The sequence below is a fragment of the Mercurialis annua genome, linkage group LG4 (assembly GCF_937616625.2).
Source record: "Mercurialis annua linkage group LG4, ddMerAnnu1.2, whole genome shotgun sequence".
Classification (NCBI taxonomy): Eukaryota; Viridiplantae; Streptophyta; class Magnoliopsida; order Malpighiales; family Euphorbiaceae; genus Mercurialis; species Mercurialis annua.
The window spans coordinates 34,416,963-34,443,883 of NC_065573.1; the positions used below are offsets into that span (position 1 = coordinate 34,416,963).

The 26,921-nt window shown below is 37.9% G+C and overlaps 2 protein-coding genes across 2 annotated transcripts; one reads left to right on the plus strand and one right to left on the minus strand.

Moving 5' to 3' along the window:
• Positions 1-59: 59 nt before the first annotated feature.
• LOC126676857 (auxin transport protein BIG) lies at positions 60-23,635 on the plus strand. The gene is made up of 14 exons (XM_050371171.2): positions 60-547; positions 637-752; positions 4,073-4,238; positions 4,327-10,403; positions 11,951-12,541; positions 12,669-12,849; positions 13,138-13,372; positions 13,460-17,998; positions 18,114-18,336; positions 18,754-19,158; positions 19,369-19,512; positions 20,699-21,724; positions 21,980-22,483; positions 22,573-23,635. Exons 1-14 carry the CDS (start codon positions 253-255, stop codon positions 23,398-23,400), a joined length of 15,330 nt encoding a protein of 5,109 aa, XP_050227128.1. The 5' UTR covers positions 60-252; the 3' UTR covers positions 23,401-23,635.
• A 1,381-nt stretch (positions 23,636-25,016) lies between these two features.
• On the minus strand, positions 25,017-26,799 carry LOC126676858 (uncharacterized). The gene is made up of 4 exons (XM_050371174.2): positions 26,578-26,799; positions 26,372-26,479; positions 25,667-25,741; positions 25,017-25,452 (listed from the first exon to the last, which is right to left on the minus strand). Exons 1-4 carry the CDS (start codon positions 26,709-26,711, stop codon positions 25,221-25,223), a joined length of 549 nt encoding a protein of 182 aa, XP_050227131.1. The 5' UTR covers positions 26,712-26,799; the 3' UTR covers positions 25,017-25,220.
• Between the last annotated feature and the right edge of the window lie 122 nt (positions 26,800-26,921).

Genomic DNA, 26,921 nt, shown 5'->3' on the forward strand with positions numbered 1-26,921 from the left:
TTTGGCTAATATATAGACATATCATAGTGTAAAAAATTAAAATAAATAAATGAAATAGATGAAAAAATTCTAACCCACCGCCTTACTCAATTTCCCCCCTCCTCTCCCTTCTATTCCTTTTCTTTCTATTAAACCCCATTCCGAATTCTTTTCTCTTCTTCTTTATTTCTTTCACACAAAAACCTCTCTGAAATCCAATTGATTCAACTTTTATCTCTAATGAAGCAATTCTAACTGCCATATCCATCAAAAATGGCAGCAGAAGAACACTTAATCAAACTCTACCAATCCATCTTCGAACAGAAATCACCTTCCTCTGATCTCTTTCTCGCACTCCTCCATTCCGATACTTCCATCGAACACGGCCTCCGTCTCTTCTACCTCATCCTTAAACGCGGCGTTTCACCAATTGAACACGATCATAATCAGGACGATGATGATCAAAACAAGAATGTTAAGTTAGGATTCCAATTATGGAGCGATTCTCAGATTCAGTCGCTGTTTTCCTTAGGTCTTGCTGTTGTTTCCGCTTCTAGATCTCTCTCAGGTATTCATTTTTGTTTTCTTTTCTTTTTGTTGCGTTTTTTAAGTGTTTTGTTATTGTGTTTTACTTTAAATTGTGATTTTGATGAACAGTGGACCAAACAGAGCCGGTAGTTATTGCGGTGGTGGAGCAGTTGTTAGAGTTTGCAGTTTGTTATTTTGAGAAATCAGACTTTAGCTCTACTGATGATTTCACTACAGCTATGCAGGTTAGTTCACTTTTTTTCTATGCTTTACTTGTTATTATTATTATTATTATTATTATTATTGTTACTTACCAGTGACTGCCTTTATTATTAGTGATGTTTTTGGGGAATTAAATTCTCTCAAAAATAAAGTATAGTTATTCTGCTGATTAGAAATAGCTGAACCGGACTTTGTGTAATTGGAGAAATGGTATTTAGGTGCTATTTGCTTGTTATTTGTTTATTTTGTTGATTAAGATTATTATGTAATTTCTTAAAAAAAAAACAATTGTCACATGTTACAACTATGCAGATTGTCTTCTAGTACTAGATTGAAACTAAGTAAAGTTTTTGTCTCGGTTTTTATCATTTTGTAGAATCTGTTGGCCTAAACTTATCATTTAGGGCCTAAGCTTTACTTGAACAATCATACTTGAAATCTCATTAGATGTTATTGGTATTTTGTTATGTTATATTGCAATGTTAATGGTTGTGTTTGCTGATTGATTGTGTTAATAATCACACCTAAAGAAATTCAGATTCATGTTTGACGAAAGAAGTAAAGAGAAGGATGTGAAATTATGTAGCATTTATGGCTATGAAGTATAAATTATTAATTCATATATTAGCAGTCAAATGTCGTTTTACTAAATTTTGATGCTCTACTACAAACAAATGGATCTTGTTGAATTCCCTAGATATTCTTCAACAACTTCATTTGCATCTTACTGGATACTCTAGCAAATAAATTGGTCAGGTGAAAAAAATGTTAAAAAAACACGACCTGGTTTTGTGAAGTGGCAAAGTTGAAATTCATAATAAATAATAATAATAATAAAAATAATAGGCCAGAAGTGTAGTACTGTAGTTAGGAGCATATAGTTATAAATTTCAAGGAACGAAACCAAGAGGGGAAAGATGGACAATGCTTAAGAGTAAGGACATGTACAAGAAAAGAAATATGGAGAGAAGAGGTGAATAAAGTAAATGGAAAAAAGAGAGAGGGAGGGAGTAGGGGGAAGGGCAAGGGCAAGAATATTTTTTAATTGTAAATCATTTTTGTTTCACATGTTAATTATAAGAACAATCTTTTATTTTAAACTCATCTGAAGGTCCATGCACTATACGTTTTTTTGTTTATCTAATCCGTAGTGATCAAAAATGAAATTCATCAGGTCCTTGCTCCTTTTTATTTTCAGTTACCAACCTTAACAAAAATGTATAAATTACAACCACAACCATGTTAGTTAACGTCTACAATTTACACATCAGGATTAGAAAATTAATTTACACTTCATTAAGCCCAAGTCAAAGCATAGTTTCTCAATTGAATTATACTTCGATTTGGTATTTATTATGTTTAAATTATTATTCTACTGCTGATGCATAAATTTTGGACATTAACTAATGACGCAAGGACTTGTTATTTGAAAAAAATATAAGTACATGCCTACATGGATTTGATGAATCACAATTGATTTTCAAGAACTAGATAAATAAAAAGATGTATGTTACAAGGAACTTAAGATGTGTTTTGCCTTTATTTTCATGGACATGTCTAATGAAAGTTATTCTAATATCTGAAAATGGGGGAAGTAATTAGAAATCTGTGTGTAAATATGGGACTTTTGTAAGCTTAAAAGGTCTAGATGCATTTGGCATCTTATTTATCTGATTCTGATAGGAAAATAATAATGTAAAAGACTTTGCCATTTGAAGTTTTGAAGATTTTCATTAATTTTGAGTTTTGAACATGATATATTTTTAACTAAGATAATAAAGCATTTGTCTAAATGCATTGAACTATTTGTTATTTTACTTTTTAACCGTTCGAGCAAATATTCATAATTGAATGGTTTAAATTCTGAAATTGCATAATGAGTCCATAACACTTAAGTTGACAAGGAAAACAAGCCACAGGCTGTATAGTAATGATTTTGAGACTAGGAGTTAACTTTATCATTCAGACATAATAAACAATGAAACATTAGTATCATTCAAATGTTACATCAAATAATTAATTTGAACTAAAATTAATTTGCATCAACTTAGAACTTGGCCTAGTGCTTCTAGGAGAAAACCTCAAATATTCATTTTTCTTTAAAGTTTTCAGACATTCTAACCTGCTGTCCTGTAAGACTCTCTAGAGCTCAATTTGAAAGTTGGTTTTGGAGTTCACTTACGAAAGTTTTCACTAGTGTATGCTATAGCAAATCAACTCTGAGAACCCACTTCTACTGCATTATGGCGAGCTCATTGTATGCTTGCTGTGTTTCTGTAAATTTAATTTTCATAAAATGATGAGCAACATAACAAGGCTAGTGTTCTCCTCTCTTCATAACCCCCAACTTACTGCAACAAGATGTAAATCTAAATGCTTTTATTGAACGCCTAGACTGATGATAGATTATTCATTTTTGTTTGTCTTCATTGTCTATCCGTCCTCACATTTTATTGGTCCACTCTGTCTTATGCCTCTATTGTGATATATTCGCCCGTAAACATACCTTTTCTGGTGTTACATATTCGCTGATTGTGTTTCTAATTCTGACAGCACTTCATGCATTGCTTTGGTATATCCAGGACTTTGGGTTAGTAGGTTGAAGTTATTGTGCTTATGAAAATTTAAATTGTTCTATCTTCAAGTATTTATAATAATGAATTATGCTCAAGGAGTTGTTATTTTTAGGAAACAAATAAGTGAAAAACTCTATACAATTTTTTTTTTTAGAGGAATCTGACATTCCAATAAGGGAGATTTTCTTTTGTTTTTCTCTTCTATGCTGCAGTAAAATCATGATATTTGTGAAATTTTTATGTAGACATTGGATCTTTAACCTCTAAAAAACTCGTTATGCATTCTAGATGCTGCATCATCTTGATTAGTAGTGTTTAATTTGATTAAAATAACAAGTGCAAGTCACAACAAGAACATGAGTGATGTTTGAACTTCATATCTTGTGAAAGGTTTAAAGTTTTATTAGATTTGAAAGTAGCGTGGAATCAAATATCGAATAAATGTTCATCAGAGTCAAAAATATATTAGGGAAAGGTTGATACTAAATTGTATGTGTTTGACTTTTTTCTTTTTCCTTCAAATTTTTCTATCAGGAAAATATGCTTTTAAAATGTCAGGTGGAAAAATGTTCATCAGAGTCTAAAATATATTAGGGAAAGGTCGATACTAAATTGTATGTGTTTGACTTTTTTCTTTTTCCTTCAAATTTTTCTATCAGGAAAATATGCTTTTAAAATGTCAGGTGGAAGTAATTACCTGTCTTTAATACTTTTTATTCGTAGTTAATAATGACATTGGTCATTTACTTATATTTTTTTTGGCATAGGGTAATGTGGTAAATCTTTTGGAGCTGGCTCTGATCGATGGAAATGATAAATTATTAGATTCATCCCAGCCTTGCTCCATAAATTGTCTTCTGGAACTCTTTGCGGGGTGTTCTGATGATTCTTGTAGCATTGAGTTGGAGAGCCACATAAACTGTAGGCTGCAAGGTATTGTTTTTTTATGCTCCCATTGCTCATTTTTTGATGGTTTACTTGTGACTTGAGGGTATGCTTTCTGACTTTTGCCCTCTTGAAGGTACCAGTTGCTCAAAAGGAGAGAGAGCAGTGGATCAGCTACTGATGACACTGGCATCTGGAAGCATACAGCCTGAATGGCAAGCTCCTGGATTCCATGTAGCCAACCAAGATTTAAACAATTTGATTTTTCTATCTCAGCACTGGGCTGTTGTCCATGTTGACTGTGTTTCCCGTCTAATATTGTGCTGCAAACAACTAATTGACTTGCCATATGTGCACGACGAGAAGATGCCAGTTTCAGATTTTTGCAGGAGATTATCAATTGGGTTGAGGATTTTGAAATTGCTCAGGATTCTTATGAAGGACTTCCCATATGCTGGATATTCCTTGCTGTTACAAGAAGTTGGTTCATATGTGGATGTGTTGCCTTGCTTGTTCAGGATTGACTTCGAATTTGCAAATAGCAATGCTGCTGTTGAGGGTAGTTTGGAGGGTCTCATATTGTTGCTCTTGGAAGAGTTCCTTCTTTTTGCGCAAGTTGTTTACTGCAATAGTAATGCATTTCAGAATGTCCAAGCGTGCATAGTTGCTTCTATATTGGATAACTTGGATTCTTCTATATGGAGATACAATAGGGTGTCCGATAACCAAAAGCCTCCTCTAATATACCTCCCTCGCTCTGTCCTTTTCATCTTGAAACTTCTTCACGATCTAAAACGACAAACATTTCGGACTCTTGATTTGAAGGGCTTTGATACAGATCCTACTGTTAGCTCTGCCGACTTGCAAAAATATTACCCATCATGCCATGTACACTCTGAGGAGATTCCTTTGCTTAAAAGGTTTAAACATGAGGATTTGTTTAAAATTATATTTTCTCCTTCAACCCATTGGATGGACAATCTGATGAATCTTCTGTTTTTTCTTCACTGTGAAGGAGTTAAAACAAGGCCTAAAATAGACAGGTCCCTTTCTAATTGTTTGAAAGCTAACCCTTTAGAAGTGGAAAATGCAGTTTGCCATGAGGAGGAAGCGTTGTTTGGTAACCTTTTCTTTGAAGGTAGTCGCTCAGTGGGATCTAATGATGGATATGACCAACCACCAGTTACTACCAACTGTTCCAGCAATTGCAATTTACCCATGCAAGCTGCGACTGAATTGTTGAGTTTTCTGAAAGAGAATGTCTTCTCGCATGAATGGTCTCCTCCTCTTTTTGAAGATGCCTGCAAAAATCTGAGAGAGAACCATGTTGACACATTGCTTTCTGTACTTAATTCTCAGGGTTGTGGTTCAGAAGATAAGTCTTTTGATAGATCATCTACTTCACATGAAGAGAGGAAGACTGGGCACATTAGTGAAGTTTGCTTTGAGCTATTGCTAAACCTTCTTACTACCCGTGCTTTGCCTGACACTCTTGAAGAGTACCTTGTTGAGCAAATTTTGAACGTTGAAAATGGTAGTTTTGTTTACAATGATCAGACCCTTACCTTGCTATCTCACACTCTCTTTTCTCAGATGGGCTTGGCTGGCAGTCAGTTGAGAACCAAATTATATAAAGGATTTGGGGGTTTCATTGTTGATAAGACTAAAGCTATCTGTTTAAATTGTCCTAGTATCAAGAATCTTCTTGGGACTCTCCCATCTCTATTCCATGTTGAGATTCTACTGATGGCATTTCACTTATCATCTGAAGGGGAGAAGGGAACACTTGCAAACCTCATATTCTCTTCCCTCCAAGCAGTCGATCCTCCATCTTCTGCTTGTTCTAACACACAGTTGTCATGTTGGGCTCTTCTTGTCTCAAGGTTGATGGTAGTACTTCGACATATGATGTTTAATCCTCATAATTGTCCTTCGTCATTGCTGCTAGATGTGAGGTCAAAATTGAGGGAAGCTCCAGTTTGTGGTTCACTTCTGCCTCATAATCTAAATGATCAGATGTCGTCTTGGGCATTTAATGCAACAAAAACTATATTGGGTGGATGGCTTGAAGCAGAGCCTACCATCAGTGCTTTGATCAATCAATTATATGACATTTCAGCTCTTCCCCCTTCACTTTATAGGGATGACTTGGCAATTGAATCCTTACACCTGAGCTCAAATGATTTATGTTCAACCTTCTCACAGATTCTTGGTTTCTGGAAAGGTAAAAGGGCTTCAGCAATAGAAGACCTTATAATTGAAAGATACGTGTTCTCGCTGTGCTTTGATATTCCTATCTTGAGGTCTATTCCAGATCAGCAGGTATCAGTCTGGAGTGAGACACAGTCAATGGACATAACTGATGTGGTAAATTTCTTTTATTTTAGCCACTCTTTTGTAGCCCACTCTGATGATTTTGGCTCAGGTATAAAATTTCCAAATGTTGCTATGGAGGTGCTGCAGCAACTGTGTAAGCTGGACATGCCAGAAGATATTAAAGAATTAGGTTGGGATTTCTTGAGGAATGGGTTTTGGTTGTCAATTGTACTGTCCTTATATAATGTTGGTATCTGCCGATACTGCGTCAAATATAATGTCCCTGGAGTGAGTCCGTCCTGGACTGAAAATACAGCTAGAGACGGTCATTACATCACTGTTGCTGATGGCTTGATTTCTAGCTTAATCGAGTCTGGTGAAGTTCTATTGCTGCTGAGGTTGTTATCATCTTTGTTGGAAAAATACTTACAGGCGTATCAAAAGGCTTTTCTTGCTACTGTTGCTGATGGGCGGTGTACTAATAATGGGTTTGCATCTCTTTTACTTCTCAAACACTCCAGTTTTGATAAGTGTCTTCAAGATGAGCTCCTTAAGAAGAGTGGCACTAGTTCTTACCACATGGATTCCTTTTCTGATATATTATCAAACTGGGATGCTGTTGTTTCCAAAAGAGCTCCCAGTGTACGATGCAAAGTGTTTTGGGAATGTATGTTGCATGGTTTTCCATCTCATATTCAAACTTCGAGTGCGATCCTTCTATCTTCTATTATTGGCATAAGAGGGATAGTTTTTGTTCTGGATGGGTTGTTCAGACTAGAAGATATGAGACAAAATATGTTCCAGGACAGGAAGGTACTTTGCCAGATTCTGAATTCAGTTATGATTGTCAGATTTGATAGAATCTTTGAAAGTGTTCAAGGAAAATGCGAAGCTATTGTTAGAAATCTGAGTGCTGGCTTTGAACTGTCAGATTATAGTGATCTGTTTCTGCTGAAACACATGGAAGGGTTTTTAAAAGATATCAGTGGTAGTGAAGAGTGTGATACCACTTCCCTTGAATGGGTAATCTCCAAGACAATTGATATTGCAGATAGCCTCAGGAAAGATTCATTGAAATCTGCAATGTTCAGATTTTATCTTGGCGCAGAAGATGTGCCTGAGACGGTCAAGGTGTCCTATGGGTTGCAACGTGGTGATTTGTTGATTCTAATCGACTCTCTGGATAAATGTTCCTCTGAATCTGTAAACGCAAAGGTGCTTAATTTCTTTGTTGATCTCTTATTAGCAGAGTTTTGTCCACATCTAAGACAGAAGATTCAGGAAAAATTCTTTGAGATGGATGTGCTTTCTCTCTCCAAGTGGTTGGAGAAACGGCTGTTAGGTTCTATAGTGGAAGCTTCTGGTGGGGCCAGCTCTGCAAAGGAGAGTTCGATGTCTCTAAGAGAGACAACAATGAGTTTTATTTCAAGTCTTGTACCCTTACCTTCTATGCCACATCTAACAGAGCTGAGCCATCATTTGTTTGAAGCTGTTCTGGCTTCACTTGACACTGCATTTTTGCTATTTGATGTCCATGTTGCTAAATTGTACTTTCATTTTGTTGTTCAACTTTCTAGAGGAGAATACTTAATGAAATTGCTTCTGAAGAGAACTGTAATCGTGATGGAGAAGCTGGCTGGGGATGAACGTCTGCTTCCGGGGCTTAAATTTCTCTTTGGTTTTCTTGGAAATATATCAAGTGATTGTGGGTCCTGTAAGATCCCTGAGAAGTTGTCTGGTAAGTATTTATCCGGTGGTAGTCTTTGCAGTGGAGCTGTTTCATTAAAGCCAATAGGATCAAGGAAGAACTCAGACTCTATGGTTCTTTCTGCAAATCAAGAAGGGGGACCATCGGCCTTCGAATGTGATGCAACTTCTATGGATGAAGATGAGGATGATGGAACATCAGACGGTGAGGTAGCTAGCATTGATAAAGATGAGGAGGAAGATACTGACAGCGAAAGGGCCCTTGCTTCAAAAGTTTGCACATTTACATCAAGTGGCAGCAATTTTATGGAACAGCACTGGTACTTTTGTTATACTTGCGATCTGACTGTATCAAAGGGCTGTTGCTCTGTGTGTGCTAAAGTTTGTCATCGTGGGCATCGAGTAGTTTATTCTCGTTCAAGTCGATTTTTTTGTGACTGTGGAGCTGGTGGTGTTAGGGGTAGCAATTGCCAATGCTTAAAACCCCGAAAATTTAGTGGTGACAATGCGCCCATCCGGACTGCTAGTAATTTTCAGTCCTTCTTACCCTTCACAGAGGATGCTGATCAGTTGGCAGAGAGTGATTCTGAGCTGGATGAGGATATGCCCTCAGATACGGAGAACTCGCTTAAGTTGTCCATTCCAAGAGAGCTTCAGGATGGTATCACAGCATTGCTGGGAGAACTTGATGTTGAGGGTCGCGTGCTTCAACTTTGCTCTTCATTATTGCCATATATAACAAGCAAAAGAGAATCTAATATTTCCAAAGATAAGAAAATATTTCTGGGCGAAGATAAATTGCTATCATATGGTGTTGAGATGTTGCAATTGAAAAAGGCATATAAAGGCGGGTCTTTGGATCTGAAAATAAAGGCTGATTATCCAAATGCCAAGGAGCTTAGAATACATTTAGCTAGTGGTTCTCTTGTCAAATCCTTGCTCAGTGTCAGCAATCGGGGTCGACTTGCTGTTGGAGAAGGTGACAAAGTTGCTATATTTGACGTTGGACAATTAATCGGACAAGCCACCATAGCACCAGTAACAGCAGACAAAACCAATGTTAAGCCCCTCTCGAGAAATGTTGTTCGCTTTGAAGTCGTACATCTTGCTTTCAATTCAGTAGTGGAAAATTATCTTGCTGTAGCAGGGTATGAAGATTGCCAAGTTCTAACTGTCAATCCTCGAGGTGAAGTGACTGATCGTCTTGCCATTGAACTTGCTCTACAAGGTGCATATATTCGACGGATTGATTGGGTTCCAGGTTCTCAGGTTAAGCTAATGGTGGTCACCAACAGGTTTATCAAGATATATGAGCTATCCCAGGACAATATCAGTCCCTTGCACTACTTCACTTTGCCTGATGACATGATTGTTGATGCAACACTTCTCGTGGCTTCTCAGGGGAGAATGTTTCTTATTGTTCTTTCTGAACATGGGAGCTTGTTCAGGTTAGAATTGTCTGTGCAGGGTAATGTCGGGGCCACCCCATTGAAGGAAATTATTCGGATTCAGGACAAAGAAATGAATGCAAAGGGGTTATCTTTGTATTTCTCTGCCACTTACAAATTGTTTTTCATTTCCTATCAAGATGGGACCACTTTGATGGGTCGATTGAGCTCTGATGCAACGTCTTTAACTGAGCTATCTTTCGTATATGAAGAGGAACAAGATGGCAAGACCCGCTCAGCTGGTCTGCATCGATGGCGAGAGTTGCTGATAGGAAGTGGGTTATTTGTTTGCTTCTCTAGTGTGAAATCAAATACTGCACTTGCTGTCTCCATGGGGCCACATGAATTGCATGCACAGAGCATGCGGCATTCGGTGAGCTCAACCTCACATTTAGTTGGGTTGACTGCTTACAAGCCTCTGTCAAAAGACAAGGTCCACTGTCTTGTGTTACATGATGATGGAAGCCTTCAGATATACTCGCATATCCCAGCAGGATCTGATGCTAGTGCGAGTTTGACTGCTGATAAAGTAAAAAAGTTGGGCTCTGGCATCCTCAACAGTAAAGCTTATGCCGGGATAAAACCAGATTTCCCACTTGACTTTTTTGAGAAAACAGTCTGCATTACTGCAGATGTAAAACTGGGTGGCGATGCCATCAGAAATGGTGATTCTGAAGCTGCAAAGCAGAGCTTGGCATCGGAAGATGGTTTTTTAGAAAGTTCCAGTCCTGCAGGCTTTAAGGTATTGCTTGTTCTAGATTGTGCTGCTACTCAGATTTTTATTACTTCTAGTATAAATTGCAAAAAAAAAAAAACCTTTCTGTCATGTTCCTCTTTACTTTTTTATTTCTTGAATAGTGTATTACTTCTGTATACTATTGTGGAAGATACCTGATCGCTTTTGTGAATGTGGAGAGGTGTTCTTGCATCTCCAGGATTGTATTAATGAATGGATGCCCATGGAAAGTTGGTTTTCATTTAACAATCTGGAACGGGTCGGGTTTGAGATGGGTTTTGAGATAGCTTACCTTACCCTTTTTGTGAAGGGGTTGGATAGAGTTGGCTCTGGGTATGAGGTGTGTAGGACGCGTAATATTAATTATAAGAAAAAAAATTATAAGATTATCTACAACTTAAATTTGATGCTTTTCCCCCCTATGATTTCTATATAAGAAAGTATGTATTTCATATATTTGATTAGCATTGTGAAAATAATAATAACACCCCTTACCTTACCCTTTTTGAGATGGGTTTTGAGATACCCTTACCTTACCCTTTTTGTGTAGGACGCGTAATATTAGTTATAAGAAAAAAAATATTATAAGATTATCTACAACTTAAATTTGATGTTTTATCTATACTTTCTATATATAAAAGAAAGTATTTTATATATTTGGTTAGCATTGTGAAAATAATATTAAATTCTTCTCTCAAAAATTAATTTTAGATATTCATATATTTAATTTTTATAAATCCTATTATTTATAAGAGACAAAACTCGTAAGATAAACTCAAATATTTTTTTGTTACGATTTCTTTATCTAAAAGTAAATATTTATATATTTAATTAGCATTCCGGAAATGGTATTAAATTTTTTACTAAAAAATTAATTTTCAATATTCATATGTATTATTTTTATGCATTACTTTATAATATAAAATGAAATTTGCGTATATGTATCAGGTTTTTGGTAGGGTATGTTGATATAACACCCCAATTTTTTAAGGGTCGGGTGGTTATCTCACCATTTGGGTAGGGTTAGTCAGGTACTCTATGGGCGAGGTGAGGCACCCATTTTCATCCTTAAATTGAGTGCAGGGATCTTTCAGGGAATGATAAATGGTACCCAACTTGAGGGTAATTTTGTTCTGTTGTTTCCAGGGATAAGGCAATTGAGGTTTTTTTTTTCCTTGTTTGTGGTTAGTGGCCGTAATTATTTTGTAAATGCTTAATATGGCTGCGAGTTTGGTGGTGTTAGTTCAGAAAAGCATTGCTAACTTCATTTCATGCATAGATCGGATAGTCAACTATTTACATATGCTTATGATTGGTTTATACATTTCATGCACATCTGCTTTATACATTTCATGCACATCTGCTTTAGAAGCTCTGCATATATTCTTTTTTCTGAATGGCCTCAGAGTCTCTCTCTCTTGTTTGATTGTGTATGCTAGATAGAGAATTGAAGTCATTGCAATCTGCAATCATATTCTAAGTTAATGTTTATCATAGTTTTCAGTTTCTGTTTTACATGGTAATTTTTTTTTTTGTGTGTTTTTCTTCTTCAGATATCGGTCTCCAATTCAAATCCGGACATTGTCATGGTGGGCTTCCGTTTGCATGTGGGCAATACTTCAGCAAATCACATACCTTCTGAAATTACCATCTTCCAGAGGGTTATTAAGTTTGATGAAGGCATGCGATCTTGGTATGATGTTCCATTTACTGTTGCTGAATCGCTTCTTGCTGATGAAGAATTTTTAATTTCTGTTGGGCCAACCTTCAACAACAGTGCTCTTCCCAGAATTGATTCTCTTGAAGTATATGGTCGAGCTAAAGATGAATTTGGTTGGAAAGAGAAAATGGATGATATTGAAGCTCGTGTGCTTGGTAATTCATTGCTTGGAGGATCTGGGAAAAAATGCCGGACTTCACAGTCCTCAACCATTCAGGAGCAGGTGGTAGCTGATGGTCTCAGACTGCTGTCCAAGTTATATTTGTTGACCAAATCCGAAGAAGATGCAAAAATTGATCCAAGTGAACTCAAGTGTAAGCTACTTTTGGAAACAATTTTTGAAAGTGACAGAGAACCCTTGTTACAGGCTGCTGCTTGTCGTGTTTTGCAATCTGTTTCTCCCAAAAAAGAGATATATTACCAGGTAACTTTCTTAATATATATAGCAAAACAGTGTTTTATCTTTCTTGAGCAGTCTATCTTTGTGTACACGATAGAATTATGTTTCTAAACAGATTTTTCTTAGTCACTGATTGGATATCTATTCTCAGGTTAAAGACGTTATGCGCCTTCATGGGGTGGTGAAATCAACCTCTATGCTATCTTCAAGGCTAGGAGTTGGTGGAACTACTGGAGGGTGGATAGTTGAAGAATTTACTGCTCAGATGCGTGCTGTATCTAAGATTGCTTTGCACCGCCGTTCTAATTTAGCCTTTTTCTTGGAGATGAATGGTAATCTTGTAAACCCCCTATTATGCATGCATTCCTGGTGTTCAGGCTCACACGTATTAAGTATAAACGTGCTTATGCATGCATGCACAGTAGATTATTCTGCTCGAAAGCTGCCTGCCTTAAGACAAATAAAATCAAATATTGTTTTCTTTTTCTTGGATTGGCGAAGAGATTTTCCATTGACTACTTTATTCTCTTTTATATGTTTGTGGTTTCAATATTTTTTAAAATGTTTAAAAGGCCACAAATGTATAATTTAATGCTTTTTCCTTATTTATAATTGTGTAGGCTCTGAAGTGGTGGATGGACTCATGCAAGTTCTATGGGGAATTTTGGAGTTTGAGCAACCTGACACCCAAACTATGAACAACATTGTTATGGCCTCTGTGGAGCTTATATATTGTTATGCTGAATGTCTGGCTTTACATGGAAAGGACTCAGTAGGACATTCTGTTGCGCCTGCAGTTGTATTATTAAAGAAACTTCTATTCTCTCCCAATGAGGCTGTTCAAACTTCCAGCAGGTTGTAGTTATTCTTTAGTGTGTATGTGTGTGTGCATGTCATTTTAAGTTTTATTTTAGCTCATTCATACCTCTATGTCCTGTTCAGCCTTGCTATGGCATCAAGATTGCTTCAGGTTCCATTTCCAAAGCAAACAATGTTAGCAACAGATGATGCTGTAGATAATGCTGTCTCTGCCTCTGGAACTGCCGAGTCAGCTGGTGGAAATACACAAGTCGTGATTGAAGAAGATTCTATAACCTCTTCTGTTCAGTATTGTTGTGATGGCTGCTCTACTGTTCCTATACTAAGGCGAAGATGGCACTGTACTATTTGTCCTGATTTTGATTTGTGCGAGGCTTGTTATCAGGTACTAGATGCAGATCGGCTTCCTCCACCCCATTCTAGAGATCATCCAATGACAGCTATTCCCATTGAAGTGGAACCCTTAGGAGGAGATGGGAATGAAATTCACTTCACCACCGATGATGCTAATGATTCGAATTTGACAACAGATATTAGCATGCAGAACTCTGCTCCTTCAATTCATGTCTTGGAACCCAACGAATCAGGAGAGTTTTCTGCCTCAGTGACTGATACAGTCTCTATTTCTGCCTCAAAAAGAGCTGTGAATTCCTTGCTCTTATCTGAACTTTTTGAGCAGTTGAAAGGATGGATGCAGACAACCTCTGGCGTACGTGCTGTCCCTATCATGCAACTGTTTTATAGACTATCATCTACTGTTGGTGGACCTTTTATAGACAGCTCCAAACCTGAGGCTTTGGATTTAGAGAAACTGATTAGATGGTTTTTGGATGAAATTGATCTCAACAAACTTTTTGTAGCCAAGACTCGTACTTCGTTTGGAGAAGTTGCAATTCTTGTGTTTATGTTCTTTACTTTGATGCTCCGGAACTGGCATCAGCCTGGTGGTGATGGTTCTATGCCAAAATCAGGTGGAAATACAGACTCACATGATAAGAACATTATCCCGGTCCCTGCAGTATCTTCTCATTCTTCCATGGATGGTCAAGAAAAGAACGACTTTACATTTCAGCTTATACGAGCCTGCAATACTCTCAGGAGCCAGTCATTTGTTAATTATTTGATGGATATACTGCAGCAGCTAGTCAATGTTTTTAAGTCGCCTACCACTAGTTATGAAACTGCACATGGTCTGAATGCTGGTTCTGGATGTGGGGCTTTATTAACAGTTAGGAGAGATTTACCAGCAGGGAATTTTACTCCGTTCTTTTCCGATTCATATGCAAAAGCCCATCGAACTGATATATTTATGGATTACCATAGGCTTCTGTTGGAGAATGCTTTTCGATTGGTTTACACTTTGGTTAGACCAGAAAAGCAAGAGAAGACTGGAGAAAAAGAGAAGGTGTACAAATCATCAACTGGTAAGGATTTGAAACTTGATGGATACCAGGATGTCCTCTGCAGTTACATGAATAATCCTCATACGACATTTGTGAGAAGATATGCGAGGAGGCTGTTTCTGCATCTCTGTGGAAGTAAAACTCATTATTATAGTGTTCGAGATTCATGGCAGTTCTCTACTGAAATGAAGAAGCTTTTCAAGCACATAAATAAATCTGGTGGTCTTCAAAATCCTGTTCCATATGAGAGAAGTGGGAAGATAGTGAAGTCCTTGTCTACAATGGCTGAGGTTGCCACTGCAAGGCCTCGAAATTGGCAGAAATACTGTTTGAGGCATGGAGATGTATTGCCCTTCTTGATGAATGCAGTGTTCTATTTCAGTGAAGAGTCTGTTGTTCAGATTCTCAAACTTCTGAATTTGGCCTTTTATTCAGGAAAGGATATGACTCACTCATTGCAGAAAGTTGAAGCTGGGGACTCTGGAACAAGTGCAAATAAATCAGGGGGCCAGTCTCTGGATTCAAAGAAAAAGAAGAAAGGCGAAGAGGGAACTGACTCTGGACTGGAGAAATCGTGTTTGGATATGGAGGCAGTCGTAGATATCTTTGCTGACAAGGGTGGTGATGTTTTGAGGCAATTTATTGATTGCTTTTTGCTGGAATGGAATTCAAGCTCTGTACGCATGGAGGCTAAGTGTGTTCTTTATGGTGCATGGCATCATGGGAAGCATTCATTCAAGGAAACAATGTTAATGGCTCTGTTGCAGAAAATGAAAGATCTACCACTGTACGGTCCGAACATTGTCGAGTTCACTGATTTGGTTACTTGGTTACTGGGAAAAGTCCATGATAATAGTTCAAAGTTGCAGAGCACCGAACTTGCCGAGCGTTGCTTGACTCCTCATGTAATTCGGTGCACTTTTGAGACACTACATTCACAAAATGAGCTTATTGCTAACCATCCAAACTCTCGCATATACAGTACTCTGAGCAGTCTTGTGGAATTCGATGGTTATTATCTTGAGAGTGAACCATGCGTTGCCTGCAGCTCTCCTGAGGTACCATATAGTAAGATGAAGCTAGAAAGCTTGAAGTCTGAGACTAAGTTTACAGACAACCGGATTATAGTGAAATGTACTGGAAGTTACACGATCCAAACTGTGATTATGAATGTTCATGATGCACGTAAGTCCAAATCTGTGAAAATCTTGAACCTGTACTACAACAATCGGCCTGTAGCTGACTTGTCGGAGTTGAAAAATAATTGGTCTTTGTGGAAGCGTGCAAAGAGTTGTCATCTTACTTTCAACCAGACAGAGCTGAAAGTGGAGTTTCCCATTCCAATCACTGCTTGTAACTTCATGATTGAACTGGATTCTTTTTATGAAAATCTTCAGGCATTATCGTTGGAACCATTGCAATGCCCCCGTTGCAGTCGACCAGTCACTGATAAGCATGGAATCTGCAGCAATTGCCATGAGAATGCATATCAGTGCCGGCAATGCCGCAATATTAATTATGAGAATTTGGATTCTTTTCTATGCAATGAGTGTGGATATAGCAAGTATGGCCGTTTTGAGTTTAACTTTATGGCAAAGCCTAGTTTTACATTTGATAACATGGAGAATGATGATGATATGAAGAGGGGTTTGGCAGCCATAGAATCAGAATCAGAAAATGCTCATAGGAGATACCAGCAGCTTTTGGGCTTCAAAAAGCCCCTTCTTAAGATTGTGTCAAGCATTGGAGAAAACGAAATGGATTCACAGCAGAAGGACTCTGTCCAGCAAATGATGGTTTCTCTGCCAGGACCTTCTTGTAAGATAAATCGTAAGATTGCTCTTCTTGGTGTCTTATACGGTGAAAAGTGCAAAGCTGCTTTTGATTCTGTCAGCAAAAGTGTGCAGACACTGCAGGGTCTTCGCCGGGTTTTGATGAGTTATTTGCACCAAAAACATTCAAATGATGCAGCTGCGGCATCCAGATTTGTGATTTCTAGGTCCCCAAATAATTGTTATGGCTGTGCAACTACATTTGTGACACAGTGTTTGGAGATGTTGCAGGTGCTGTCGAAATATCCTAATTCAAAGAAGCAACTTGTGGCAGCTGGTATCTTATCTGAACTTTTCGAAAATAATATTCATCAAGGTCCAAAAACAGCTCGTGTTCAGGCTAGAGCGGTACTTTGTGCTTTCTCTGAAGGCGATGTAAATGCAGTGACTGAGCTGAACAGTTTGATACAGAAGAAAGTCATGTACTGCCTTGAGCATCACCGTTCTATGGACATTGCCCTTGCCACTCGTGAGGAGCTATTATTGCTTTCAGAAGTATGTTCCTTGGCTGATGAATTTTGGGAATCAAGATTACGTGTTGTTTTCCAGCTGTTATTTTCGTCTATTAAACTGGGTGCCAAACACCCTGCAATAGCAGAGCACATTATTCTCCCTTGTCTGAGAATCATATCTCAGGCTTGCACTCCTCCAAAACCCGATACAGTGGACAAAGAACAGGGTATTGGGAAAACCGCTTCTTCAGCTCAGGTGAAGGATGAAAACAACTCAAATATATTTGGATCATTGAGTGGAGTGCTCAATGGTAACAAGTCAGCACCAGAGCCTTTGGAAAAAAATTGGGATTCATCTCATAGGAATCAGGATATTCAATTATTGAGCTATGCAGAGTGGGAGAAGGGAGCATCATATCTTGATTTTGTTAGAAGGCAGTACAAGGTGTCTCAAACAGTAAAAGGGGCAGCACAGAGATCTCGGCCCCAGAGACATGAATACCTGGCTCTCAAATATGCACTTAGGTGGAGGCGGCGTGCTTTTAAGAGTTCCAAGAGTGATCTATCCACATTTGAGCTTGGTTCTTGGGTGACAGAACTTGTTTTGAGTGCTTGTTCGCAATCTATTAGGTCAGAGATGTGCATGCTGATCAGTTTACTCTGTGCTCAGAGTTCGTCTAGGCAATTTCGGTTGCTAAACTTACTGATGGCTTTGCTGCCATCAACTCTTGCTGCTGGTGAGAGTGCGGCAGAGTACTTTGAATTGTTGTTTAAGATGACAGATTCAGAAGATGCTCGCCTCTTCTTGACTGTACGGGGATGTCTGACTACAATTTGTAAACTGGTCACTGAAGAAATTGGTAATGTCGAATCTCTAGAAAGGAGCATGCATATCGACATTTCACAGGGATTCATTCTTCACAAGCTTATTGAACTCCTTGGCAAATTTTTAGAGGTTCCCAATATCAGATCCAGGTATCAATTTTAGCTCTTTGGTTCTCTTAAAAAAAATTGAACGATGATCTTTGGTTCTTTTTAACTAGTCATTTTTCTTTAATTTTCTCCTTCCTTTAATTTGTATTGATGCCAGATTTATGCGGGATAATTTGCTGTCTGATATCCTTGAGGCTCTTATTGTCATTCGTGGCTTGATAGTACAGAAGACGAAGTTGATCAGTGACTGCAATCGGCTTTTAAATGATCTTTTAGATAGTCTTCTACTTGAGAGCAGTGAAAACAAACGGCAGTTCATTCGAGCTTGTATATGTGGTTTACAAATCCATGGGGAGGAAAGAAAAGGACGAACTTGTTTGGTATGCAGAAATTGCTTAATACTCTATTGTGTTATTTGTTCTTAACTTCTGTCACTTCATAATTTTGTATATAATCTGTTGCCAACTACTTGAAGAGACTTTATCTGTTACCTAGCTTCAAGAAGTGTTTAAAATGCACTTGAATGTATTCTATTGTTATTATTGTCTTTGGAATTTGTGAAGTGGGCCAGGCAGTTCCTATTTGGAATAACAAAAATGTGCTTGTTTTAAAAGAAAACCCTTTCAAATACCTCTTGATTGATAAGCTGTTATTAGTATAAAAACTGCTGAAGAGGTGACCAAACATTAGGCAGTTGCAAGTATCTGGACAATAGCTCTTATCTTTTTTTATCCATTTTGAACATCGATTAATTTCTCCAAAGAGCTCATCTGTTGTTTTCGTTCCTATTTGTACAGTTTATCCTAGAGCAGCTTTGCAATTTGATTTGCCCATCAAAACCAGAGTCTGTGTTCTTGTTGGTTCTTAACAAGGCGCACACGCAGGAAGAATTTATTAGGGGATCAATGACGAAGAATCCATATTCCAGTTCTGAGATTGGTCCTTTGATGCGTGATGTTAAAAATAAAATTTGCCATCAATTGGATCTGCTAGGCCTTCTTGAAGATGACTATGGCATGGAGTTGCTGGTAGCAGGGAATATAATCTCTCTTGATTTAAGCATTGCACAAGTTTATGAGCAAGTGTGGAAGAAGTCGAATCATCAGTCTTCAAATGCAATGGTTAATTCCACTTTGTTGTCGTCAAGTGGCATGGCATCAACAAGAGACTGCCCACCTATGACGGTGACTTATAGGCTTCAGGTTGGTTGATACCATTTCTATTTGAGGACTGTTTGCATCTGTATCTAGTTTCTTTATAAATTAAATGTCAGTTTCGATTACTTCAAGTGCTTTGCTGTCATTTTGAGAATTGTTTTTCCTCTTTTTAAAAGTTCAGCGTATAAGATTAAGATTTGTGTTAACTAGAGAAGAGGAATGATTTCTTCTTTGTTGTTTTGGGATTATTTATAGGGTTTAGATGGTGAAGCTACTGAACCCATGATTAAAGAATTGGAGGAAGATAGGGAAGAATCACAAGATCCAGAGGTTGAGTTTGCAATCGCAGGAGCAGTTCAAGAGTATGGTGGGCTTGAAATTCTATTAGGCATGATCCAGGTGAGCTTCTTATCTAATCATGCTGTAGAAAATATTCCTTTCTTTTTGACTCTGAACTGTTTCCTATTTGTTTTGCGAAGATTCTTAGGTAGACTCAGTCCACACGTCATCCGTGGACTGAGCCAATAACATTATAACACCTCACTAAAATGAGGGTATTTTTTACACTTTTGAATAATGATATTACAAGAATACCCTCATTTTAGTGAGGTGTTATAATGTTATTGGCTCAGTCCACGAATAACGTGGTGGACTGAGTCTACCTAAGAATTTCTCTTTGTTTTGTCCTTTTTGTGTGTCTTTCATACTGATTTGGACTTTACATTTGAGGGCAATTGCATTCAGAACAGTATTTTTACTGTAAGACGCCATATGCTGTGAGATTATATTGTAGATCTGAAGCTTGTTCCATTGAGAATCGAATTTTTAAAACTGCTTTCTCCTCTTATAGATTCTGACATTCTGTGGATCTGTTATATATAAATAAATAATTTGTTTTGATTGTTGTGATGGAGATGATGATTTCAGTTCTTCAGACATGGTTATTTTTAGTTGTTTGATTTTCTATATGTAATGGATTTCATCCTATGGAGGCAGTTGTAATTATATGTTTATGGGGTAATTGATCCTGACCATCATTGAGTTTACAAGTTTTTTCATTTCAGTCACTGAACTTTTTTTTTTATCATTGAAGTTTCATTTATTTCATCATGCTATTTTCCGGTCAAATATGCTTAGGCGGAAGCTGGAAGTTGTCATGTGGCAACCGGATTTTGCTAGTTTTACTTTGAAAATTTATCACATACATAATTTTACTTTGAAAAGGAGTTTTTAGGTCAAATTATGCATACATGGCAAGTTTTCTGGTAAAAATAAATAAATTCCGACTGCCACCAAAACATTTTTGGCTGGAAATAACCAAAATGAAGAAAGAATGGAAGTTTAGTGATCAAAAAGAAAAAAAAATAGTTTAGGGACTGAAATGGAAAAACTTGAAATTACCCTATGTTTCTGATTGCTGGTAGACTTTGATGTTTTTCTCCTTTTGCTTTTACTTAATGTACAGAAGTCACTGATATTATGTTAGTAATGTTAATTAGGATTTCTTCGCCACTTGCCTCTTGAGTTTTACAAGAGAAGGCTATTTGAGTATTTCTAAATTGTTTTGTCCTTTGTTCATATACAGAGACTGCGAGATGATTTCAAGTCCAACCAAGAACAGTTGGTTTCAGTTCTTAATCTTCTTATGCACTGCTGCAAGATAAGAGAGAATAGGCAGGCCCTGTTAAGGCTTGGAGCTTTAGGTCTTCTTCTTGAAACAGCAAGGCGTGCCTTTTCAGTGGATGCCATGGAGCCGGCAGAAGGCATTCTTTTGATTGTTGAGAGCCTGACCTTAGAAGCAAACGAGAGTGATAATATTAGCATCACTCACAGTGCACTTACAGTCACTAGTGAGGAAACAGGCACTGGAGAACAGGCCAAGAAAATAGTTGTTATGTTCCTGGAAAGATTGTGCCATCCTTCAGGCCTTAAAAAGTCCAATAAACAGCAGCGGAACACTGAGATGGTTGCAAGAATTTTGCCATATTTGACTTATGGTGAACCTGCTGCGATGGAAGCACTCATTCAACATTTCAGCCCATACTTGCAGGACTGGGGGGAATTTGACCGATTGCAGAAGCAACATCAAGACAACCCAAAAGATGAGAGTGTTGCTCAGAAAGCTGCTGAGCAGAGGTTTACTTTGGAAAATTTTGTCTTAGTATCTGAATCACTAAAGACAAGTTCCTGTGGGGAACGGTTAAAGAACATTATCCTAGAGAAAGGCATCATTGATGTTGCTGTGGGACATCTAAGGGAAAGTTTTGCAGTGGCAGGGCAGGCTTGGTTCAAGTCAAGTGCAGAATGGTCATCAGGTTTGAAATTGCCATCTGTCCCACATATATTATCAATACTAAGGGGATTGTCAATGGGGCACTTGGCTACACAAAAGTGTATTGATGAGGGAGGAATCTTACCGTTGCTACATGCTCTGGAAGGAGTCTCTGGAGAAAACGAGATTGGTGCCAGAGCTGAAAACTTGTTAGATACTCTATCTAATAAGGAGGGGAATGGAGATGGATTCTTGGAGGAGAAGGTGCGGAAGTTGCGCCATGCCACTAGAGATGAGATGCGGCGTAGAGCTTTGAGGAAGAGAGAGGAGTTACTTCAGGTATTTATTTCTCAGATACTTTGTTTGTGACCTCGTGTATTATCATTTTTCCACTTTAGCTAAAGGAGTTCGTTACTCTGAAATTCTTGTAGAAGGCGCCTTCTTTTTTGTTTATCGACAGACAATGTATAATATGCATTTGTTTCTCTAATTGCTTCATTTCTCATTTGAAATTTTCTACCATAACCATTGTATCAAAAGAACTGTCTGCTTTTTTGTTTGATCATACTTGTTACTTTTTTTGGTCCTTGATAGGGACTTGGTATGCGACAAGAACTGGCAGCAGATGGTGGTGAAAGAATTGTTGTTGCTCGCCCGGTCCTGGAAGGTTTGGACGATGTAGAGGAAGAGGAAGGTGGGCTGGCTTGCATGGTATGCCGAGAGGGCTATAGTTTGAGGCCTACTGACTTACTCGGGGTTTACTCTTATAGCAAGCGGGTGAATCTGGGTGTTGGCAGTTCAGGAAGTGCTCGTGGAGAGTGTGTTTACACCACTGTCAGTTACTTTAACATTATTCATTTTCAGTGCCATCAGGAGGCAAAACGGGCAGATGCAGCTCTCAGGAATCCTAAGAAAGAGTGGGAAGGTGCCACCCTCAGAAACAATGAATCTCTCTGCAATTCGTTATTCCCTGTAAGGGGCCCATCGGTTGCACTAGTCCAGTACATTCGCTATGTAGATCAGTATTGGGACAACCTCAATGCTCTTGGTCGTGCGGATGGAAGTCGGCTCCGACTTTTGACTTACGATATTGTTCTGGTAAGCATTCATCTCTAAGTCTCGTCTCAATTTGTAGTGAATTTTTTCCTGAATAAGGATTTTCATCTCTAATATTTGTTTTGCTATAGATGTTGGCTCGATTTGCAACTGGGGCCTCATTCAGTGCAGAGAGTAGAGGTGGTGGAAGAGAAAGCAACTCCCGGTTTCTTACTTTTATGATCCAAATGGCTCGTCACCTTCTTGAACAGGGAAGCTCATCCCAGATTCGAAACATGGCCAAGGCCGTTTCTTCATATATAACATCAACTTCCTTGGATTCTCGCCCTTTTGCTCTTGGATCACAGCCTGCCCCAGGAACCGAAGAAACTGTCCAGTTTATGATGGTGAACTCTCTTCTGTCAGAGTCCTACGAGTCATGGTTACAACACCGTCGTTCTTTCCTGCAAAGAGGAATATACCATGCGTACATGCAGCACACTCATGGCCGGTCAACAGCTAAGGCATCATCCACTTCAGCTGGCATGGTCAGAATAGAGCCAGGAAGCATCAGCGGAAGCCCCATGCCGGAAACCGGTGCTGTTGATGAGCTGCTATCCATTGTTCGACCCATGCTTGTATATACAGGCTTGATTGACCAGCTGCAGCGCTTCTTTAAAGTCAAAAAATCACCTAACATGCCAGCTGCTAAAACGGCAGGCACTTCCAAAGGACGAGAAGGAGAAGATGAAAGTGGAAGTTTAGAAGGTTGGGAGGTGATAATGAAGGAGCGGCTGTTGAATGTGAGAGACATGGCTGGATTCTCCAAGGAACTGATATCATGGCTTGATGAGATGAATTCCGCCACTGATTTGCAGGAGGCATTTGATATTATCGGTGTTCTAGCTGATGTCTTATCTGGTGGAATCACACGGTGTGAGGACTTTGTTCATGCTGCGATAAATGCTGGGAAAAACTAAGACGTTAAGGCAAAGTCAGGACTCAGGAGCACGGTATGTGTTCTAGTTCATTGTGAGGAGGCTAGCCTCAGCAATGAGGCGCTATCATGAAATTTTGCTTTACATGTACCAAAGTAATTAATATTGTTGTGTTATATTATGATGAACATGGGGGTTTCTATCTCCCACTATGCTATATGTATCATCAATGTAAATTGAACATATTTTTTGCCCCTTTATGAAATTATTCGCCTCACCCTGCTGTTATGATGTGTTATGCTACATTCTCTTTTATCTAAAATTTAATTTTAGCACGGGTGTGGTTTAGTGGTTTAATCCTCAGCCATCTAGGTGTTATGATCTCGGGGTCAAACTCTGGCTACGCCCTTTCTAATAAATGGAATAGTTGTGATTGGATTAATGGCTATTATAGCCTGGAATTACAATGTGTGGGCTTACCGGCGGTCCACATATTATAGTTCGGCAAACGATAGTGATTCTGGGATTCAGTGCAGAGGCGCAGAGTTCGTTATCAAAAAACTCTTAAGTATAATCTTGAATAGTTACCACTCATCCCCACTCAAGCATGCCCAAGAGTCGTAGTAGTTGTTCCAGGCTGTGCTCGTCTTTATTAGTAAAAATACAGGAAGTCTCTCTCTCTTTTGGTATTCTACAAAAACGGTTTTCTGTCTTTATAACCTTTAATTGTGGCTGTGTATTCTAAAAATCAATTTTTAATTCATCCATTTTTCTATTGACACGTCAAGTGAGTTAAAATAAGTAAATTAAAAATAAGAGTTATATAGCATTTCTCTAACTGATATATGTGTAATAAATCTGACCTGAGTTGCCGAGTTTCATATTTTCCGATCCAAGATTATGGGTTAAAGAAATGCAGGTACAACAATACAAGAACAGGATGGGGTTTTGACGTTCTTTGTGTGATGAACCTGAATTCTTTGAGCTGAGTTTTATGGAAGATGAAGGAGGTTTTGAAGACGATGCATATTTATGGAAGGATTCCATTGATGTAGATTGGTTGCAGTTTGGTGTAACGGTTTGAAGACCAACGGAAGGGTTGTATCTTATCAGCTTGCTTAATTATGAAAATTAATGTTTAAGAAACATGAAAATTAATGTTTAAGAGAGATGTTTGTAATGAGGGCTGTGATTCGGTGTTTGTAGCAATGGCTTTGATATTCTGTTTGTAGTGTAGGCTGTGGGTTAAATAGAAATAAGGTTTTAGGATCCATGGCTTTGGAAGGTTACAAGTTTGGTGAAGAGGAAATATGAAGGGCTGTAACTTTTTTTTTTTTAAAACGTTATGAGAACTAAAGACTAACTTTTTAAATACAAGTATGATATGATGATTCCTCTAACTGATATATGTGTAATAAATTCATTATCAATGCCAGGTGCCGTTCTTCCAATTAATCCTATGCAAAAGTTGTTCCAACCTCTTATGGGCCACATTCAACCCTGAACTGGAGTGTATATCAGAAGGTGTTCCGAGAACATGTTTACATGATCAAGACTTCTGCAATACAAGGTCATTTTTCATTTTAGCAGAACCGTTATTCAACTATCTTCTAAATATGGTAACAGAGCACTGAAAAAAACAAACATATACCCAGAACTCACTGGAACACACCAAATTTACTACTTTCAGAAAGATAAAACAAGATGGCAACGATTCCAAGCTTGAAAAGGTGATAAAAACTGTGGAAACTCTGGCGGACGTCCCATTCTCTTCTCATGAATATCAAGTAATACAATCTTATACATTTCAACCAAAAAATCTGAAAATTTATCTCCAAAAAGGATAAAAATAACAACTGCCTTTAGTTCATTGCATCATAATCATCCAACTTCTCGTTGTACTGAAGCACCTTCCTCTTAATCTTCGATGTATCGACCCATGTGACGAAATCCTCCATATTCCTTGTAACCAGGAAAGCTGGGTCAGTTATCGTCTCAGGGCCAACTCGAATATGGCCCTGCTCAATGTATGTTATGGCTTCTTTTAAATGCTCAGCAAACTTTAATCGCGTCAAAATAGTTGCAAGCCTTCGTCTGAAAGAGGAGAAAGTTTTAACGGAAATGCACATTACCCGAAAAGAACCCCAAAAACTGGGCATGAGGTGGCTACCAGTTTGAGTTAATATAGAGCTTCTAAAAAGAAAATCAAAACTGACAAAATAAACGACATTCAACTCAACCACTTGGAATTGCTATATTACATAAGCAGACGAATCAGCTGTATCTGTAAAGAAAGACATTTGCTTACCTGCAAATTGATGATACCGATAAACGATCGCACAAAGCCAAGCTTTTCCTGCTCGGTATAACTCCCATATTATATCTGCCGTTCACAAAAATTGAAAAAAGAAAGAAATTAAAATGTTGAACTTCATTACATAAATTTAAATTACACATGCACAAGACAATTGGATATTGGCAATTTTGAGAGTAGTCAATTATTGAATTAAACCGACCGCGATTTTCTGTTAAAAGACCTTCCACACGTTGGAAACAGCTAACCAATAACACTCTTTGGTTCCACTTGCATATTACAAAGTTGACTAGAAACCTACAACTATATTGCATAGAAACTTCTCAAATCTTATGTTACTACATTTCATTCCCGCTACTAAAAATGCTTTTAAAACTTCAAAACTCCACATTTATAACCTATTTTTATTAAAACAATTGAAGTTCTGAAATTGTTTAATTCATCTATTCTCATTAAAGTGTTTCCTTTGTGCTAGATAGACCTTACAATATAGCGTTACAATTAAGCTCTCTCCCCACACTAAGTAGTACCATAGTCCAACCAAATCAAACAAAAACAGAACCAACACCCAGTCTAATTAATAACAGAATAAAATCTAATAAAGAATCAATCAGGGTCACTCAATTACAACTAATTTATATAAGTAATCAGTAAAAAATCAGACTATCTTTGAAAAAAATGGAAACAGAAAGAACTTACAGCTTCTCCAAAAGCATATCTGTCATTTCAATCCGAAATGGGTCTTTCGGATCCATCTGCTTCAATATATTAACCAATTTCTGAGCCATTCTACACAAACCAGAATACCTGCCAATTTTTGTACCCATTACCCAAAATTAAAATTAAACAAAACCCAACTCAAGATTAAAGAAAACCCAGTTGCTACAAACAATAAAGATACGTACTTTTTGTAGTCATCTCTATCGACTATGTGATAACGCTGCATAACACTCGCTTCTCTGTGATTTCCTTCTCTTTTCCATGATAACAAATTTACTTTCTTCAGTAACTTTTGCTCGTGAAACTTAAGTTTTCTCATTTTTCAAGTCTGATTTCAAGAACTGATTTCTTTTTATTAAATCCCTAATTTATGCAGAAGAAGTTCAATTGAAAATTTTCTTTTTGATGGAGAACATAAACCCTAACGTTGAATGAGCTTTCAGGGTTAGGCTTTGTTTAGCCCACTTATATTTGAGACCCATCTCTCCCTCAATCTTTTTATTGGACTTGAGCCCGTTACTTAAAAATG

Coding starts and splice junctions, on each gene's coding strand:
- LOC126676857 (XM_050371171.2), top strand. CDS start 253: ATGGCAGCAGAAGAACACTTAATCAAACTCTACCAATCCATCTTCGAA. Junction 17,999..18,113: donor GTTCCCAATATCAGATCCAG/GTATCAATTTTA, acceptor TATTGATGCCAG/ATTTATGCGGGATAATTTGC. Junction 21,725..21,979: donor AGAGAGAGGAGTTACTTCAG/GTATTTATTTCT, acceptor GGTCCTTGATAG/GGACTTGGTATGCGACAAGA.
- LOC126676858 (XM_050371174.2), bottom strand. CDS start 26,711: ATGAGAAAACTTAAGTTTCACGAGCAAAAGTTACTGAAGAAAGTAAAT. Junction 26,480..26,577: donor GATAGAGATGACTACAAAAA/GTACGTATCTTT, acceptor AAAAATTGGCAG/GTATTCTGGTTTGTGTAGAA. Junction 25,742..26,371: donor GATATGCTTTTGGAGAAGCT/GTAAGTTCTTTC, acceptor TGTGAACGGCAG/ATATAATATGGGAGTTATAC.